The 19,105-nt window shown below is 44.2% G+C and overlaps 2 protein-coding genes across 2 annotated transcripts; both read right to left on the bottom strand.

Moving 5' to 3' along the window:
• Positions 1-918: 918 nt before the first annotated feature.
• On the bottom strand, positions 919-4,414 carry LOC121709808 (retinol dehydrogenase 12-like). Its single transcript, XM_042093420.1, has 5 exons — positions 3,869-4,414; positions 3,531-3,649; positions 2,832-2,955; positions 2,133-2,459; positions 919-1,270 (listed from the first exon to the last, which is right to left on the bottom strand). Exons 1-5 carry the CDS (start codon positions 4,041-4,043, stop codon positions 1,014-1,016), a joined length of 1,002 nt encoding a protein of 333 aa, XP_041949354.1. The 5' UTR covers positions 4,044-4,414; the 3' UTR covers positions 919-1,013.
• Positions 4,415-5,099: 685 nt separating this feature from the next.
• On the bottom strand, positions 5,100-19,102 carry phf12a (PHD finger protein 12a). The gene is made up of 15 exons (XM_042093407.1): positions 18,277-19,102; positions 17,431-17,612; positions 15,685-15,757; positions 14,969-15,404; positions 14,342-14,462; positions 12,721-12,853; positions 11,495-11,659; positions 10,499-10,657; positions 9,409-10,243; positions 9,127-9,246; positions 8,721-8,882; positions 8,149-8,253; positions 7,951-8,033; positions 7,713-7,851; positions 5,100-6,371 (listed from the first exon to the last, which is right to left on the bottom strand). The coding sequence occupies exons 1-15, from the start codon at positions 18,340-18,342 to the stop codon at positions 5,959-5,961; spliced, it is 3,192 nt and encodes a 1,063-aa protein (XP_041949341.1). The 5' UTR covers positions 18,343-19,102; the 3' UTR covers positions 5,100-5,958.
• Positions 19,103-19,105: the final 3 nt, after the last annotated feature.

Raw genomic sequence — 19,105 nt, 5'->3', positions numbered from 1 at the left:
CAAAAACTTTATTTCACTTCACAACGTTTCAGTCATACTGACCTTCCTCAGATGAATCACCATGAGACTCATTCCCCTTGAATGGTACCGTTGGACCAAAATTAAGGGGTCTGGCTTGAGGACTAATTATAACGGGAGTTAGCTTCAACGTAAAAGGGGAATAGGGATGCCACTGTGCTTGTGTTGGAATTCATGATTCTGTTAAACTTGTTAATCAACACAGGTTAATGTATGTTCTTATCATTTGCGGTTTGCATTTGCCTGACATTAAATATATGTTATGCAGCTCTGTAAAAATTAATTAATTACATAAACATAACTTGATTACATAAAGAATGTAGTTTAAATAATTAAACTGGGGAAAAAGACAAAGCAATCAGTCCACAGATACTGTAACTCGATAGCCTGGGTGAACCCAGACAAAATTGTTAGCAAATCTGACATGAATGGACAATGGGCAATGGGCAAACGGACATGAATGAGCCCCTGTCCAGACCAACCTGCAGACCAACAGGTTCGCCTGGGTTCACCCAGGCTAGTAACTCGACACTGTGTTTAAAAAAAACAAAAAAAAAAAACGTTAAAAATCTTTCTGTGGTCAGGATAAAGTAAGATAAGGTGTAATGAATGCAGGGATGAAGGCTGGATGTTGGGTCTAGGTTTGGGATCTGCAAAGTGTCAGTTGTTACTGGAGCTATATAAACCAATACAATTGGACTGCATTGAAGGGACATATGAGATCTGGCTAAATGTACCAAGCAAAATGATCCTTTACTGTAAAATCATAGCAGTTATGAGAACAACTCCACTCTTGCTATGACCCCTGTCAGTGCAGGGCCCTGGGAATCCTCCTCTTGCCCCCAGCCCCTCCTGCCCCCTGCCTCTCTTGCCCCATGCCTCTATTGCCCCCTGCCTCTCTTGCCCCTGTGCCTCTCTTGCCCTCTGCCTCTTTTGCCCCCCGTCCTCTCTTTCCCCATGTCTCTGTGCAACTGCATGGCCCTCTGTCTCTTTCACTACAGGCCACAAAAGTGCTCGCTCAGTTCCCACAGTTTCTTGGCGGCCGCGTCATCCTTGGCCTTGGGGCCCACTTCCTCCACAGCGCAGCGGGCGAAGTAGCGTCCACTCAGCGGCTCGATTCCCTCCTGTAGGGCACAGTGCAGGGTGGTCTGGGCGCCCGACTCTACGTCGGCGAAGAAGACCAGGCCCAGGAGCAACCAGATCATCCTCCACACAGCACCACCGTGGCGGGCAATGTCCGTCTTTATCACGCCTAGAAAAACATTTTAATTGTAAGTGTAATTTATTTATTTGAACAGGGACAGTGCACAAAAAAAACATTAATAGATGTCTTGTGCCAGGTTGTAGCAAATTGCTAGTTTCCGCCCATAGTCCCTGGGCAGGTAGATGGCGCAATAAAATACAGACAAAGTATTTACACAGTATACGGTACAGATACACAAAATCCTAAAAATATACAGACATTAATTGACCCCCTATCCCACCCCATCTAAAGCTAAAACTAGACTGGAGACTAGATGCTCACGGACCACTTGGGATAGGTTGCGGACCACTATTTTGTAATTACCGGTAGTATTTTATTGAGGTGAAGAAAATGGCTGCAAATTTATATCAAAATACTTTATAGTATGTATGTATTTTTGTAGTTAAAAAATACTGCCAAATATTTTTGGTAAAACCAATACTTTTGGTGATGTGATGACATCATAAAAGTGCAAAACAATGAATGAAGCCACTCAGACTTTGTAATTTGTCCCGACTTGTTGTGATCAGAATATTGAGATTCAGGAAGATTATCCAGAGCAAAAACCTGTAGGTTGCTTACCGTGCAATACACTCCCTCTCACACACCAACCCACTCACTCAACCATATGGTTACTTGCTCACCCACATTTACTGTTATAAGTTTGCCTATTTTTGTTAGAACTTTAGAACAACTTTGACTGTGATGTGTATGTGTCCTCCAAAGCTGATGATACACAAGGCACCTTTCTGAGCAATGCCGTTGGGCAATGTTCCTGAGTATTGTTGTTCTGGCACATTCCCTTGCCTTTGATATTGGGCAACTTATTTTTCTTTATAACAAGTATTATATTGACATTATTCCCACTGACCTGGATGGAGGCTGTAGCAGGTTACATTTGTGCCCACGAGCCTTTTGGCCAACTCGTGTGTGAAGAGCACATTGCACAACTTGCTCTGGCAGTAGACGGAAAACACGTCCACGCCGGAGTAGCCCACGGACAGGTCTCTGTGGGTGCTGAGGCAGTTGAAGTCCACGCTCGCCATTCGATGACCTATGGAGGACACATTCACTATTCTACTCGGGCCACACTCTTTCAGCCGCTCCAGCAGCAAAAGGGTTAACAGGAAGTGGCCGAGGTGATTGACACCAAAGATCATTCCAAAGCCATCCTCTGTCTTGCCATCAATTGCAATCCCTGCATCACAAAGTAAATGTTAAGAAAATAACATAAGCCAGATTGAAAATCAATGTAATGCCAAATGCTTAGACACTCTAGATACATCATGGGCCCTAATTTAAATAAAGGGCAAAGAGCAGAGTCTGTCAATTAGCAAAGTTCTCACACCTGAACTAGAGAACTAGGAGCATTGAGTTGACTTATCAATGTTTGCGATTCAGGTCTTGGCGCATGGTGTCACATTTGTGGATTGATATTAGCTTATTGTATTAGCATTGTGTTAAATTAGCAGATTGATATTAGCTCATTATTGTATTAGCATTTAATACTTTGCACTTAGCCCATTTTTCAAATTAGGGCCCAATGTTTGTAAATCAAATGTAGGCCTACCTGCATTATTGATGAGAATATCAAGTCTGGCCTCTCTTTTAAGAAAGTCTTCAGCGAAGGACCGTACCGACTGTAGTTTTGCCAGGTCCAAGTGCATGTACATAACCTCGCTGTTTCCACACCTCTGTGAAGAAAGAGCTATTTAAATGTAGGAAACTAGGAAAGTTAAGTGTTTAATGCTGACCTGTAGGCCTATTATTTCCCAAAAATAAAAAAATGCATCTTGAGGGATCAGTGTCTTCCCAATGACAGTTGTCAGTGTAAATACGCTATATTGCAAACCTTAGTCAAAATAAAGAAACCAAAAGCTTAGAGTGTATACTGTACATTTGAATAGACTTTCTACATATTATAGGAACATCAGTATTGTAGCTCTTGAAGCAGATCTATTTCAACAGCAACAAAAACACCTTCAAATTTGCACAGCACATACACTTAATAGCCCTTCAGGGGGTATTCCAAGTATATGGTTTAGTGACAAACCTGGGTTAATTCAGAGTAAGGGGTAAACCTCCTAATAGAAGAGCTGTATGGCTTCATTCTCCTTACAAAGCAATGCCATAGGACTCTTGTTGTAGGAGGTTTACCACTTACTCTGAGTTAACTTACCCAGGTTTGTCACTAAACCACGTACTACTTGGAATACCCCCCTGGACTTCTGTGGTTGTGATGTCACCACTCAGCCCCGTGTGTTCTTACCATTCGGATTTCTCTGACTGCCGTTTCGGCTCTCTGTTGGTCTCTACAGGCTAGAATGACTCTAGCGCCCCTTCTGGCTAAGTCCAGGGCAGTGTGCTTTCCAATACCTGAGTTAGATCCTGCAGGGTGGCACCGAAAACAGTCATAACAAAAATCTTCTGTAGGTATGGTACAAACATGACTACATTACAGTACAATGCAATACTAAATGCCGCATTTGCATGTTAGTGTACTTGTTTAATTGGAGGTCAAAACATGTATTTTATACCTTCAAATAGAAGCAAGCTTTACAATGTAAGAAAAAAGTTGTCCATATGAATACATTATTAAGTACTTGCCTGTTACAATAACAGTTTTCCCATGGAGTTGTGCTGTACTTTTGCACATTGGCAGTTTCAAAAATCTATGACGCAAAACTAAACATATTCCTAGAAGTACCACAGATGTGAGGAGCACATATACAAACATGTTGTCTCCTGCCTGCCTATATGTCAAATGAGCTATTAGTCGCATTCAGCATTCCCTGTGAATCAATGGGAACTCTAACTTCAAATCTCTGAACAGACTCCAGAGTTGAGTCTAAAGTCCACAGAGCACGAACGGCGGGGAGGGATTGGGATAAGCACAATCCCCAAGGGGGGTGTCAATGAAGCCATTCATCAAGCCCTCACTGTGGAGCACTCTCCATGGACGTGCTCTTCCCCCCCTTAAACCATGCAGCTGGCAACCAGCCAGGCATAGGCACAGAGAGACTGAGAGGGAGACGGTGTCTGACTGCCCCAAACGAGCAGTGTGAGCATTCCTCAGGGCTCAAGCAGGCTGCAGGCACTGCCCTGCTGCAATGGGTTTCTCAGCTTTATTATAATTATTATAACTAAATAATAACTGTTTAGCAATAATAATGAACTGTTTAGCTATAATAATTAAAGCTAAATAATAACTGTTTAGCTATTATAATTAAAGCTAAATAATAATAACTGTTTAGCTATAATAGTTATAGCTAAATAATGATTACTGGCTCTGTTGGCTATGGCTCCTCTCTCTCTCTGTTTCTAGTAAAACTGATAGAGCAGGGAATTACTCGGAGGTCAAAGGGTTCAGCTCCCACGAAAGATGAAATTTGTGTTTGTTTGTGTGCATATTAGCACCCTACTTGTCTGACTCTAAACTGATGTAACCGGTATCCGTGGAATCGGCTGGCTGCATTGCAGAACCACTCGTACGGTCAGCAGAAATGGCCGTCACTTTGTAGTCACAGTGACCCAGCAGCAACTGTCATTTCATAAGAATGTAGAGTTTGTGTTTCTCATCCAATACATTTTTCTTTTGTCAAATATCAGCAAACACTGTTTTCTAGTTTTTTTCTAAAAAAAAAAAACGTTTGTGCAAAGTCCTGATTCTGTAAACAGGAATCAAACATGGTGGGAAGGGAGGGCTCTCATTAGGTTGGATTTTGAGTACAAATATCAACAGCCTTTCTCCAGAACCATGGCCTACATGGTTCAAGTATATGATCATTTCAGTGTGTCGGGGTGTTATACAAAAAAGAATAGCAACCAGAATACAAAGTGTTTTCTAAGAGTTCTTATTTAAAGTCATCTTTAGTTATTTACAATGTTCAATAGACAAAAAGAGTCTGAATTGTAAATACACAGATTGGTATGTCTTTTTCCAGGTGAAATTTCTTTACAACAGAAATCTCTCTGTGACTGTGATAACAGACTTTGACAAGCCCACTTGAACATGTCCAGGGCTCGACTAAACCTTAGGTGTAGCACTGCCGCCATATAAAAAAAACAACAAAAAAACAAAAACAAAACAATATATATGTACATAGAGCCCACATTTTCCCTTATTTTGTAAAATAATGGAGTAGTTTCTATGTATGGGGTATGGACATTTAAATCTTCACAAAAAATGTTTAACGGAAAAACATACAGACATATACAGTATATATATATATATATATATATATAACTATAAACATGTGTACAGAGTTTAGCACAGAGCTACTTGTGCAAAAGTAGCAAAACTAAAATTTGAACAAAAACACACATTCAAATACAATACCTGAAAACATAAAAAAAATAAGAGAAAATAAAATTTCTTGAAAAAAGTGTTATAAAAAACCTACCATAACTGGCACAAAATAGAGCACTTTCTTTTCTTTTTTTTAAAAACAAGTGGAAACCTTTTCACTTTCCATTGGTTCTCAGAGTATTAAGGACGACCAAAGGATCCCTTTCAAAGTGTAAATCCAAATAACTGTTTCTCATTTACAAAAGAAACAAAAAAACTCAATGTGCAACTTGCCCACAAAAGCTGGACAAAGAAATTACTTCATGTCATGCAAAAATGTATGAACCATTAAGTTAAACAAACGCAAGTCTGTACAAGTCCCAGTGGTCTGAGCATGCTCAAAGTGGGGCTAGGGAACGGCGTTGTGGAGCAGCACGGGCACTTGGTGGAGCTGTGCAGCAGCAGCAGCAGTGGGCTTCATGTCCACCGTCGCCCCCTGCAGGCTGGGAGCGGGACTGCAGCTGAGGGTGGGAGCAGCGGTGGCGCTCTCGTCCTGGCCGCCGGGCTTCTTGCCGACGAACTCTGTGATGCTGAAGAGGAACTGCTGGCAGCCCAGCTTGATGTAGCTGCCGTGGTGGAGCAGAGCCGTGCCCTCCCAGCCTGCGCCACTGCCCCCGATCAGGCTGGAGCCGCTGGCCTTGCAGACGCAGGAGCCGCTCCAGGCGCCCGGCGACTGGCGGCTCATCACGCCGCTCTCTGCGCCGGACTCCTCCATGTCCATCGCCTGCTGCCCCTCACTCTTCCTCCTCTTCTTACAGCGGCCTACGCAGAGACGCACAGTTAGCAACAAACACTTTTTATTTTGTGATGAACTTTTTATTGTAACAGAAAAGATGAAAAGCGCAACACTGCTTTACTCAATGTACAGCCGGTTCATTGATGAACTGACGTTTTGGTCAGTCAGACCTTCAGTTCAGACGTTACTTTGAAGTTATCCTTGCGAAACAGCTGCTGCTGCAGTATAATTTATCAAGGTATGTACACTCTTAAAAGTGAATGTGTTGTCCCTATCTGGACACAGAGTGTTAAAAAAACAAAGTGGTGATGTTTTCAACACAAGTTGTGTTATTTTCAATACATATTGTGTAACAAACAAAAAAAGGAACTAACACAAACAGTGTTGTCCCTATTTGGACACAGAGATGTGTTAAAAAACAAAGCAGGTGGTGTTGTTTTCAATGCAAGTTGTGTCGTTTTCAACACATTCGTTTTAAGAGTGTAGACTCCCCACTACGTAACATTTTATTGAATGTTTTTAGTTAGAAATTCAAACACTTTCACATGTGATACTTTTGCCACTTTCTACAGCAATATAGGAAGGTCCCGAGGTCAGAGTTAACATAAATACTCAATTATACTAAAGATTAAAGAATAACACATACTAAGTTTGTTTATGCTGACAAAGGCCAATACACCTTTACGGTCTGTCAAGTCACGCGCGCGTGTGTGTGTGTGTGTGTGTGTTTGGGGGGGAGGGGGTATTGAAAAGAGTGGAATCTAATGCAATTGAATGTCTAAAGTGTGTGCAGCGCTTTAGAGTTCATCCTCTCGTTCTGCAACAGAACTCATGTACTAATGACAGGAGTGAGGCTATCTAGCCAGATCGTTTTAAAAACGGATATATTTCCTCCGTATTTTAAAATAATTTGGATGCGCCGAATCGAGTCGAGAAAGGCTGTCAAGAACATGACAATCAAACAGATGGCGATGTTGGCCAATCAGATACTTGAAACAACGTTACAGTCCCAACACTCCCACTTTGGTGGGAGTTTTTGAAAATAACTATTTCCAAAGACCGAAAATGCATAAAAGGCCAAAGGCCAAAACACAATAAAAACATGTCTGTATTCAAAAATACCTGGCTATGTGTGGACATAGCTTGAGATGGGAGCTCTGTAACCAACCACATCTCAACAGCACACATACCGCTAGTGGGCTAAACAGCAATGGGTTAGTAGCCAGTCATCTTAAAAGCAGCCTCAGCAGACTGCTGTACGTAAGCCACTTAGTTGGCCTGGTCGTGTGCGCGCGTGTGTGTGTGTGTGTGTACACACGTGTGTGGGTTTCCTGAAGGGATCGTAACGTCTTTGCAGCGACACTCACGGATAATGCTCTGCACTTGGGACACCGTGCTGCTGGCTGGGGAGGGGTGCGTCTTCTCCGAGAAGTCGCAAGAGTACAGCACGTTGTCCACCGTGGTACCGTGCTCGCTGTAGTTCAGAAGCTCATATTGCTTGGTGTTCTGGAAATGACGACGAACAAAAACATGTTCTTCAGCGGACAACTCAGGAGGAATACTGTAAAATTACTATAACTGAGACATACAGCTTCTGAGTCTTACCTCGTCATAAAATATGCAGGCATGCTTCCCTGACACATAATTACAATGACCATAGTTTGTAAGGCACACATCCATATCAGCACCTGCAAAGCCCAAAATATGGTATTAGAAATGTTCATATGCATTAATGCATTTTATAGTGTTTTGCTTGGAAAAATATCCACATGTATTAATGATGAGAAACTACAAACATAATACCTGTTCCAATATACAGACTTCTGAAGCACATTTTTATAGAGGCCCCTTTATCTGATAAAGGGTAGAGCACCGCTCGGGCCTGCACCTGTTTACAAGAGGACTGAGCTGAGAGAGAGAGAGAGAGAGAGAGAGAGAGAGAGAGAGAGAGAGAGAGAGAGAGAGAGAGAGAGAGAGAGAGAGAGAGAGAGAGAGAGAGAGAGAGAGAGAGAGAGACAGAGAGAAAAAAAGAGAGAGAGAGAAAAAAAAAGAGAGAGAATACAGGGGTCAATGCAAATCAATTGAAACTAAAATCAATGAAAAAAAGTATACTGTGTGTACTTAAACTAGCTACTTATATAGTACGAGGCAACACATGTACGTGTAGAAGTTATAATGTATTTTAAACTGGAAAGAACATGAGTGCATCTTCACAACTGAGACATGATGAAAAGGCAAAGCAAGGCAGTTTTATTTGTGCCAAGGCAGTTCAATGTGCTTTACACATCAGTAGAAATCAGCAAAACATCAGCAAATCCCAACAATTCAAATATAGTAAGTCATAGAATAATTGAAATAAAAAGAAAAAGCTTTACCTTTACTGCTCTGGTTTGGTAGAGAGGGGGTGGTGGTGGGCGAAGGCGGGCTGACGAAGGTGGACTTTGCAGGGGGAGGTGGGCTGGGTTCAAAGAGCTGCTGGATTCTTTGCCAGGCTAACAGTTTCACGAGCCTCTCGTCCAACGCACTCAGCTCAATATCTGCACAGGGCAAAAGGATTTTAGAGTGATGAAAGTGGAGAAATAAAGTGACATTTTAAAAAGCAAAACTATTTCATTAATGTTCATCACTTGATCATCAACTTATTTGTCCTCAAACACCTCTATGAAAATCAAAAAAAAAAAAGAAAAGAAAAAAAGAAATAGTCTAGGACTAGAGCTACTCCATGTTTGAGAAACTAACCCTAAAGCTAAAAAGCTGAGATAAGAGGACAGGCTGTCTCACCGTCTCCACCCTGCATCAGCTCCTTGAGACTGCTGGTGAGTTCACCAGCGTCTCCGCTGCCAAACCCAGACACCAACGTGCTACTCCAGGGCATCCCCGCATCCAAGCCCACCTTGCCCTCTGCAGGAGAAGAGGAGAAACAGTGGTCAACATGAATGTCCACAAGTACACATAGCTAAACACAACATACACGCTATAATTTGACATTGAGTTTGCAATACAATCAGCGTGTGTACTGTGTGACAGACAGAGGAGTTTAAAAAGGCGAAACTGTGTGTGTACCTGATGGTGGCTTTGGCGTGCGGACTTCCAGCGCGGGCTCTGGAAGCGTGATGGCACGAGTGCCGGCGGTGGGCGAAGACCACGCCAGATTGGCCGGCTCTGGTGTCTGCCATCCCACAGCGTCCTGGTTGGGCCTTAGTGAAGGAGACGCGGCGCTGGACGACGCGGTTTTGCTGGAGCTGAGCGAAGGCGGCAGTGATGGCGACGGCGAGTCCTTCCCTGGCGATGTCACGCAGACGGCCTCCTCCACCTTGACCACGGCCTCGGTGCTGGTGTGGTTCGGAAGGGTAGCTGCGCTGGTGGAGGTGGCTGAGGTGGAGATGGCTGCAGGGACAGGGGCGTGGGCGGCGGTGGTGGCATGGGGCGGGCAGCGGGCTGTATCTGGGCCCGCAGGGTCACTCCACTTGTGCTGGTGGACGTCCTCCTGCGTCTGGCTCAGCGTGTCCGACTTGTGCTGCTGCTGTTTCCCGTTGGACTGTTCGTCCCGCTCCACCGGGCCGTTTGTGGTCCCGCAGTTCCTGCAAGGCCTCTCCGTACACGAGCTGCACTGCGCCGCTCTCCGCTGCACCTCCACCGCACCGTCAGACTTGACCGCTGACGCCCCCTGGAGGTCAGACGTGGTACTGCAGGGTTTGGACTCTGCTGCTGCTGCTGCTGCTGAGGGATCTGCCTTGTGGACGGAGCACGGTTTCTCGCCCTGTGGCGCGGACGCCACAACGGGCCGGACGTCGGCGGCGTCGTCGGTCAGCACGGCGTTCCAGTGCGCGGTGTGGGGTTTCCTGGTAGATAAGTGCTTCACGATGCTACACTGTAGCGAAATGACCCCTTGAAGCCACTGTGGGAGAGAGCAGAGGGGCGAGAATGAGACACTGACCCACACCAGTAACCACCCATCAACCCCCCCCCCCCCCATCGTGTATCCATCAATCATGCTACCAAACTATACCTGTTAATAAGACCATCAGTTTACAGGCTCATTTGACTTCATGCAGAGCTGCGCAGATCTCTCTGTACATCTCTCCATATGTATGGGTCAGTGCACTCAGTGAAGGCCGTAAAGTCGCCACCGGCCCCTACTGCGCAGCCTTACCTCCTCCTGGTCGGCGTCGCTGGTTAAGTGCTGGTGGGGGTGCGAGTGCTGGCGAGAGGTGTCGGGGACGCTGGGGCAGATGAGTTCTCCATCGCGCACGCCAGCAGGGGGCAGCAGAGAGGGGGGGCACTCGTACTGGGACTTAATGGCATCTGGGACCTGCAGGACGCAACAGGACAGTTGGCGGAAATTAAAATGAGAAGCAAGAGTGCAATTCTGCATTGTTCACACAAATCATTTTGTCAAAGAATCTGTGTCCAAAGAGAACGCACCCATTAAATGAGTATGCATGTGTGGTAATACATTTATAATTTATTTTAAAAATGATGACGGTGCCGAATCTCTGTTATCCGTGTGTATTCAACAGGGTGAAGTTTTGAAATACAGAACCAGCATGAAGAGAGAACACATTTAGTGTAACAGAAACATCTGGTACGTATGTGGGGAGTGTTTATTCAGTGCTCAGACAGGCACTACATCACGCAGCCAGTCTTTGAACTGTAACCCCTTCAATCCTTAGCCTACCACAGGGTTCCCACTCGAAGTCAAATGTAAAACGACTTTCCCCTGACTAAAAAACTACATTTCCATGACTTACTATATAATGAATAGTACATTATACCTGATTTCAGAGCAGCCGCGTAGCATTCAAGAATCTTTTACTTTTTTAGAGCAGGAGATGAATAAATGGGCATTGAATAAACATTGAATAAACAAAGTTGGACTACTCAAGCAAGCAGTAAAGCTAATAACCAGATACACCAATTCTGCATGGAAATATATTTGTATTAATGTATTTGGCAAGTACATTTTAAACTGCTACAAAAAAAAAATTCCCTGATATTCCATGACTTTGACACAAAAATTGTAAAATTCCCTGACTTTCCATGTCTGGAATAGACTTTCCAAAATTCCATGATATTCCAGAAATTCCATGACCCGTGGGAACCCTGCTATCGGTTTCCTTGTCTAGAGGCTAAACAGACAGGTCCTCACCTTCACCATCCTCTTGCTGAGTGTGCGTAGGGCCCTCCGCCTGGGCGGCTCGAGGCGGTGTATCCGCTGCAGGAAGTCAAGCTTGATAGCATGCTGGGAGATGCGGTCTCTGAACTGGTCAAAGAGCTTGCAGCGGTTGGTGAGCGTCAGATTCCTCTGGTTCAACTGGGGGGGATCGATTATAGTTAAAAAAAAACGCAAATTCTATAAATTCTGTGTGGCTAAAGAGCTATATTTAATTATTCATGGTTTATAACACTTGTGCTGCTCTGGTGATATAATGAAAAGACGAAAAGACATTTTCATTTAATTTATGCATTGCCTATATCAGGCCTTTAATTACAATTTGTTTACTTTTTTCTGACTTGAAAAATGGGCGTGACTATCCCTAGCCTGACGAGCCAGACCTACATTAAAATGTAGGGTCTGGGGACTCACCATTCGCAGTGCTCAGTCCGAGGGGAATAGGATAGCGCTAAGCGCGGAGTCCCATGCGTTTTCCAACCAGCGGAGCTAGTTGGCTAGTTCAAACTTTTGCCAACTTAAGAAAAGCTTAACTCGTGTCATGCTGTTCGCCAACAGCAACATCCACCTTCTTTGTTTTCAAGTAGCATGGAATTCACTCCGAACCATTTCAACTCTGCCATCAATCATTATGTTAAGCCCGCCTAACGACTCTATACACGATGTGATTGGCCCTATCGAAGTTTAATTTTTCCAGCTCGCAAGCCAACGGAGAGTTGCTAGACTAGCCCGGGATTAGCCTAGATTTCTAGGCTAGACTATCACTGCAACAACCAATGAAAACTGTAATCCTCATCTTTGTAGCTTTACGACAAATAAACACACATTACATACTGTATGCTGTGCTATGAAATCAAAACTAATATTTATCAAAAAACACTGCTATGCGCTGAGGACCAGGGTGGGCTGTGGATCTGTCCCCATTTAAGGGCAAGATAATGTGGATCAGGGGGGTATTCCAAGTACGTGGTTTAGTGACAAACCTGGGTAAATTAATTCAGAGTAAGTGGTAAACCTCCCAATAGAAGAGCTGTATGGCTTCATTCTCCTTACAAAGCAATGCCATAGGACTCTTGTTGTAGGAGGTTTACCACTTACTCTGAGTTAACTTACCCAGGTTTGTCACTAAACCACGTACTTGTGTACTTGGATTACCCCTCTGCTCCCTCTGAGGGTGAGAGAGTGTAAACTCGTGAACTCACCACCAGGTGTTCGACGTGGTTGGGGCACATCCACCGGCCCGTGGGCATGGCAGTGAGGGGCGGGTCCAGACAGTCCATGTGGAAGAGGAGCGGGCAGTAATCACACTGAATCAGCGGCGCCAGACGGCAACTCCTGCACAACAAACACACACACACACACAGTGTAAGTCTCCAGCACAGACTCACTTAACAACACACACACGTCAAAGGGTCAGTTTCCCTAAACGCATACGTCAGATTTTAGGTAACAGTTCAAGCTTGTATACGTATGAATGTTATACATGAAATACTGTGGTGCAGACTCAGATACCAAGCGGCTCCTCCTCCCATCCTCCAGCCTGCCTCTCTGGGGCACTCGGACCTCGGCCCCACACACACAGGGCCCACTGGGTAAGGCAGGAAGAGCACAGGCCCGTAGCATAGTGCTGGTATGCCAGTGTTTCCCATACATTGACTTATTTGTGGCGGCCCACCACAATATCAACATTGACCACCACACAATGATTTTCCATGTTGTACTATTTCAATTGGATGGAATTCTTTCATTGTAGAGCTATGTGCATCTTTGTAAAGCCTCTCCTTGTTTCTGTCGTCTCTCAACGAACCTACATGCATGTTTAAAGGCAACATTAACAATCTTGCAAGGCATAGAAGCATACTAGAAGGCTAAATTGTGCTTAAATCTGATTAGTATCATAACCCCGCTGCGCTAATTTGTTAAAAACATTCGCATTAAAAGTTAATTCTGCAAACCTACCACCACAAATAGAATTAAATTCTGTGGGAAACACTGTATGGCCTCATACATATCAAATACTACACACTGGAGTTCGGTAGAACTGTTCTTATCGTTTTCATCAAGAGGATTTCGGACTTGTGGTTCATTACGAACTTTCTGCTTCAGATAAGAGAGCAGCAATTTAAAAGGTCAGTGGTCTCTAAAAAAGTAAACGTAACAATTCAAGGTGTGCTTTTACTGAAAAGCCTGTATGATTTCTACCCAACCATTAGCATCAATAGGTCACATTAGAAAGGCTAATTAGATTTGGAGAAAATGAGCCCAGTCTTCTTTTTTTTTTTTTTTTTTTTGAGAAGATGGAAACTAATAACAAATAACCTTTCTGGCCTTCAGTATAAATCAATATACTGATAGCTTGGGACACAAACGTTTCTAAATTGTGGGCTTAAAATGTACATTCAAGAGAAAATCAGACATAATTATCCTCACCAACTAATGTGTCTTGATATCATAAGCTCCACATCCTGCTAAACGTTCAGTGATTTTCTGCTGTTCATAACGTTGTCTGTACTTCAGGCATAGATGACTGTGTGTCTGTAGTAGGCTGTATTTGCAGCAGGGTACACCTGAGGTTGGGTACCTATTGCAGGTGCAGCACACTTTGACAGGTAAAGGATATACCTAAGGTTGTGTACCTGTTGCCACTTGCAGGTGTAGCACACTTTGAGAGGTAGAGGATACACCTGAGGTTGCGTACTGTACCTGTTGCAGGTGTAGCACACTTTGAGAGGTAGAGGATACACCTGAGGTTGCGTACTGTACCTGTTGCAGGTGTAGCACACTTTGAGAGGTAGAGGATACACCTGAGGTTGCGTACTGTACCTGTTGCAGGTGTAGCACACTTTGACAGGTAGCGGGACCAGGCCGTGGTGGTCCAGCTCGTGGTGGGGCCTCTTCACGTTCTTCCCGGTCATCTCCTCTTTCCTCCGCCTCTTGCTAGTTCCTATGGAGACACAACGCCACAGACCATCAACAAGTTAACCACAGGTGATGGAACGCTTCCTCTATGCAAAAGCTCTTAGAATTAAGCGGACTACAGTCACTACAATCTCAATTTCCATTACACTTCAATGATCTCTGAAGTATCAGGAATAATGTCAGAGAGGCTTATGTTTCAACTCATAGTTACACAGCCTTAGACTGTTTTTGCTTTTAATGTGGACATAGTCATCAGCACACAAAGCTTTCTAGAGAGGGCAAAACAGCATGGATGCCTATCAACAGTGATGGGTTCTCTTCTGTATCATCTATGTCATATGAGATGAAACCTGGCACAGATGTTTGCATAGTCAGGGCCGGCTCTGTCTGCTCTGAGTCAGCTGTTTCATATATATGTGTGTGTGTGTGTGTGTGTGTGTGTGTGTGTGTGTGTGTGTGTGTGTGTGTGTGTGTGTGTGTGTGTGTGCGCGTGCGCACACACTTTGGAAGGCCCGGTCCCCCATTTCTTACCTGGGAGCGGTGTCGTGCAGTTAAGTTCCCCTGGCAGCTGGAACTGCGTAGGGTTTCTCTGCGTCGCCGCAGCAACCAGGAGGTCAAAGGTCCTCTTCAGGTTGGCCGGTGTGGACACGCCCTCGGGCTCAAACCCCTGCGCGTCGTCCTCGACGTCCAGCAGGTCCTCCTCGATGTCGTTCTGCTCCGACGGCGTGGGCGTGTCCGTGGAGGAGGCGTTGGACGTGGGCGTGACCGGCCGGCTACTGGGCTTGCGCTCCAGGAGACGCACCTGGGCCACGGCCACCCGCAGCCCCGGCGCACCCACCATCACCGTGGGGTCCAGCCGCAGCGTACCTAGTTCCAGCTCTGCCCCCGCTGGTGACTGGGAGCGCTTGGACAGCTGCTTCTCCTTCTCCAGGAGACCGTTCATCTGCTCCTTCTTCTGCTCCCGCTTCTGAGAGGGGGGGGGGGGGGGATATTTCAAAAGAGAGGGGGGGATCTTCAAAAACCTCCTGAAGACCCATCAAATCATAACAAGCAGGCACTGAGAGTTTTCTTCAAAAACAACTAGCAGGGATGTCGGTTCCTTAACAGAGCTACCAGTCCTTAGAAAGAATTTGATCAAAACATAGCAAAGCAAACTCCAGTGGCCTTGGTGATGATGATGATGATGCAGCTCTTCAAGGGTTAATTTATTCCATAACTAAACCCAAAGAAACAGAACAGAGACGTACCTTCCTGCGCACAGCACAGCGATGGCACATCCAATCTCCAGGTGGGAGCATCTCCCTACTCAAAGGTGGATTGCTGTAGATTGAAAACACACACACACACACACACACACACACACACACACACACACAGGTCTTTAAATATATTCAGGGAATTTGATCTACTCTTTCTAAGTCTATCATCTGACAACTGATACAGTATCTGGATGAAATCCTAGCTCTAAAATCAGTCAACAGTAAAGTTCTTGTTTCTACCAATCAACAGTAACAGCTGCTTAAAAAAAAAAAGCAGGACTAAAATACACTGAAGCTATGAGCTGAAGATTACCTGTCATCTATAACCATGTACAGACATGCATGTGTGTGTGTGTACATCTGTCTAGGGAAAACTAGAAACGTTAGCAAGAAAAAAACTTCAGTTCTAAAATTACCTTTGACTATCCAGCATGGTATAAACAAAGGGTTATCCAGCTAAATCTGCTCAAGGCAAGACCTAGACATGAATTCATCATGATTCTGGTCACTGGAAAAAGTGCTGAAACTGCAATGATGAGGAACACACATTTTGTGCAGGTCGTGCTTTTTGGTGAGAGAACGTTAGAACTCTGACTGGGCCCCATGAAAGCCGGTTGGACCATAACGTCTCTGGTTCTACCACTAAGGTAGGCAAATTGATATGCCTTTCGGGCATTAGGGACAAAAAAAAACAAAACCTTACACATAGCGGAACTGGAGTACAGAAGAAAGCCTTGCCCGGTCTCTTTACACACATGTGTTCATTTAAACGCACACGCACGCACACACACATACACACACACACAGAATAAGACTCACCAAATTAAGACCAAACAAAGAGCGAAAGAATGAATTCCAGATCTTTCACAACTGTGACTAAATGTTTATCTAAAGATAAAGTGGTAGAAGACAAGAATGTATTGGACTACACAATGAAAACATACTACAATAGCATAAAGTGGAACTTGACCAGTGGTTTCCGAAAGGAGGAAGAAAGCTGGGTACCATTCCAAAAGTTAAGTAACTGCAGAGGATCATATAGCCTAGCGGAGCAACAGAGACCTTCAGCTATAATAGCATTCTCTCTGAAGCACTGCTTCTTCACCATGATAACCAATTGTAACTCTACAGTGTTTTACAACATGTGGTCTGCGATTATATAAACAACCCTATCTTCTCTATTCCTTACTGGGATTGAGCAAATCTACTTCCTAGGGATGGAAGAAACTAAATATTTCACCATCTGCGTATGATAAAGGACTTTCCAAAAGCCACAAACCACATAAGATGCAAACAGGCACTAACAAAAAGTGTCTTATTACCATCCTATACGACTACCTAGTCTTTCAGACCTAAGAGGAAGCAGATATGCCTTTAAGGATAAATATGCAAGACATTTGTACATAAACGCACCAGTTGCAAACTGTTTGGTTAGCATTTCTTCACCAGAAACAAACATGCCTTATTCTCAAGTGTTAAACACATCTATGATCCACATCTTTGATAGTTTAACCACAACATGCAACAGCATAGTCAGAAACACTGCATGTAAGTTTGGCAGACACATAGCAGGATTGAGCTATTTTTAAGAGTGAATATAAGGTCAGTAGTTCACACAGGCCTGTAAATACAATGAGGGAAGTCTGCAGGCCCCAAAAGGAGCATCCTCATCTTCCCTGACGTATTTCATGAGGTTGTGTTTTTATGAGCAAAAAGGTAAAATGTTCATTTTACCAGCATAGCAAGTGAAAGGCAGCGGGGCAGTGGTCACAACAGAGCAGGTCTCCCCCTTCTCTGCAACTGTCGCAGGTGTCATGATTCATCGCCCGCCCTGTCCGCCTTGTGCTTCTGTCGAGCTTTCGACTCCTTTTTTCGCTGTCCTCCGATTTCGGTGGTGACACCAGGTTCTGGATTTGCTGTAAAGCACAAGAGCAGAACATTTCATCTCTACCCACACCTAATTGATGTACCCAAAGTTAAGATCTGTCAAATACGGGAGTACATGAATGTGTCTAGCACACAGCATGCATGTATTACTGAGACTTTATTTATAGTTGTTTGTAAACAACTTTCACATAGACAAGTAGTCTGGCTGAATAACTAATGTAGCAGGGTAGTTAACAAGTTTGACCATGGCGTCCTCTTGGGTTGCTCCAAGACGTGTCAGCCATGGTGGGCCCTGTTCATCTGTATTCAACTTGGCTAAGCTTACGATAGCTACAGAGGTCTCAAATAGCATCCAAAGAAAATGAAGTTAGACAATATCTGTTCAAGACTACACGTTACTGACAGGCCATCACAGATTACCTTGACATGACACATTGGCGTACCCAGCTGTATACATGCCGTTTACTGCTGCCATGTAAAATAAATTAATTCATTGAGATCATTGTTTATGATATTAGCTCGGGAGCTATCTCTGTATACACTTAGCTAACCAATGTTAGAAAGCTAGTATAGCTATGCTAATGCACAGCCTGTTTTGTCGCTTGAAGGCTAGCTGGGGTTGTGCATCGGTTTAGGTAAAGAAAACAATGCATTTTGACACTTAAAACAATGTGGTTTTGTGTGACATCTTACCTCCATTAGACCACCGGAGGTATCCAAATCGTACACGATTGTCGGAGTCTCCATTTTCCCCCACATTCATACAACTGATGTTAGCAAACAGCCGATATATCCAAACAAATAGGCTAGCTAGAGGCTAGCTGGACAAGTCTGGCTAGTCCGAGCAAGCAAATGCTTTAAGAAAAGCACTCGAGTTGTATTTTGTCGAAAGCCCTATCCAAAGCAAGGCCTCTGTAATTTTCCATAAAATTCCTCGTGAAATGCGAGCAGTTAAATCCTTAATTCAGTCCAATGTTTGCTAGCTGGCCAGCAACTGTAAGCTGTGACGTTAGCTAGCTAACGTGCGTTAGCTTGAAATAGCGTCACCAAGCTTTTCTTCATCTGCAAGCCAATCAAGCCTTAGGTGTTGGCATGCAGCTCAATTTACTGTTTCAATGCTCTACAAAAACATCTTTTATGAGGAAGAAAGGACACCTTGTAAAAACAATCCAGTCAATTGTGTGGTACCAAAATTCAAAAAGTGTAACCTTCCAGAGGCCTATCCTGTGTAGTGATGATCAGACGCACTCCGGTGGTTGTTGTCGGTAACGCTAGCAATGATGCTTTGTAAAGAGACAAATGTATTGTTTTCCATGATTTTGGCGATGCAATTATTCACCTCGAGTCCAAACTTCTGCAGCAAAAACATGTACTGTGACAGTCGCCAATCCTTCAAAGACGAACTATCCGTTAATGTTGATACTCTAACGGGAAAATCATTGTTGTTATGAATAAGCGCCGTGCATCAGTCCCAACATAGCTCGCCACATCCTCTCTACGGAGTTGGCGCAAACTACCGACG

This window comes from Alosa sapidissima, chromosome 5, assembly GCF_018492685.1.
Source record: "Alosa sapidissima isolate fAloSap1 chromosome 5, fAloSap1.pri, whole genome shotgun sequence".
Taxonomy (NCBI): Eukaryota; Metazoa; Chordata; class Actinopteri; order Clupeiformes; family Clupeidae; genus Alosa; species Alosa sapidissima.
Note: the sequence above shows the minus strand (reverse complement) of the source record. Positions and strands in the feature narration are given on the sequence as shown.

Bases quoted from the DNA above. Each gene is read 5' to 3' on its own strand.
- LOC121709808 (XM_042093420.1), bottom strand. From the start codon at position 4,043: ATGCGACTAATAGCTCATTTGACATATAGGCAGGCAGGAGACAACATG. The intron at 3,650-3,868 runs GCAAGTACTTAA...GCCACCCTGCAG, and splicing joins GAAAACTGTTATTGTAACAG to GATCTAACTCAGGTATTGGA. The intron at 2,956-3,530 runs GTAAGAACACAC...CTTTCTTCACAG, and splicing joins CAGTCAGAGAAATCCGAATG to AGGTGTGGAAACAGCGAGGT.
- phf12a (XM_042093407.1), bottom strand. From the start codon at position 18,342: ATGTGGGGGAAAATGGAGACTCCGACAATCGTGTACGATTTGGATACC. The intron at 8,254-8,720 runs GTAAAGCTTTTT...TCTCTCTCTCAG, and splicing joins ACCAAACCAGAGCAGTAAAG to CTCAGTCCTCTTGTAAACAG. The intron at 6,372-7,712 runs GTGAGTGTCGCT...GTCTCTGCGTAG, and splicing joins CCAAGTGCAGAGCATTATCC to GCCGCTGTAAGAAGAGGAGG.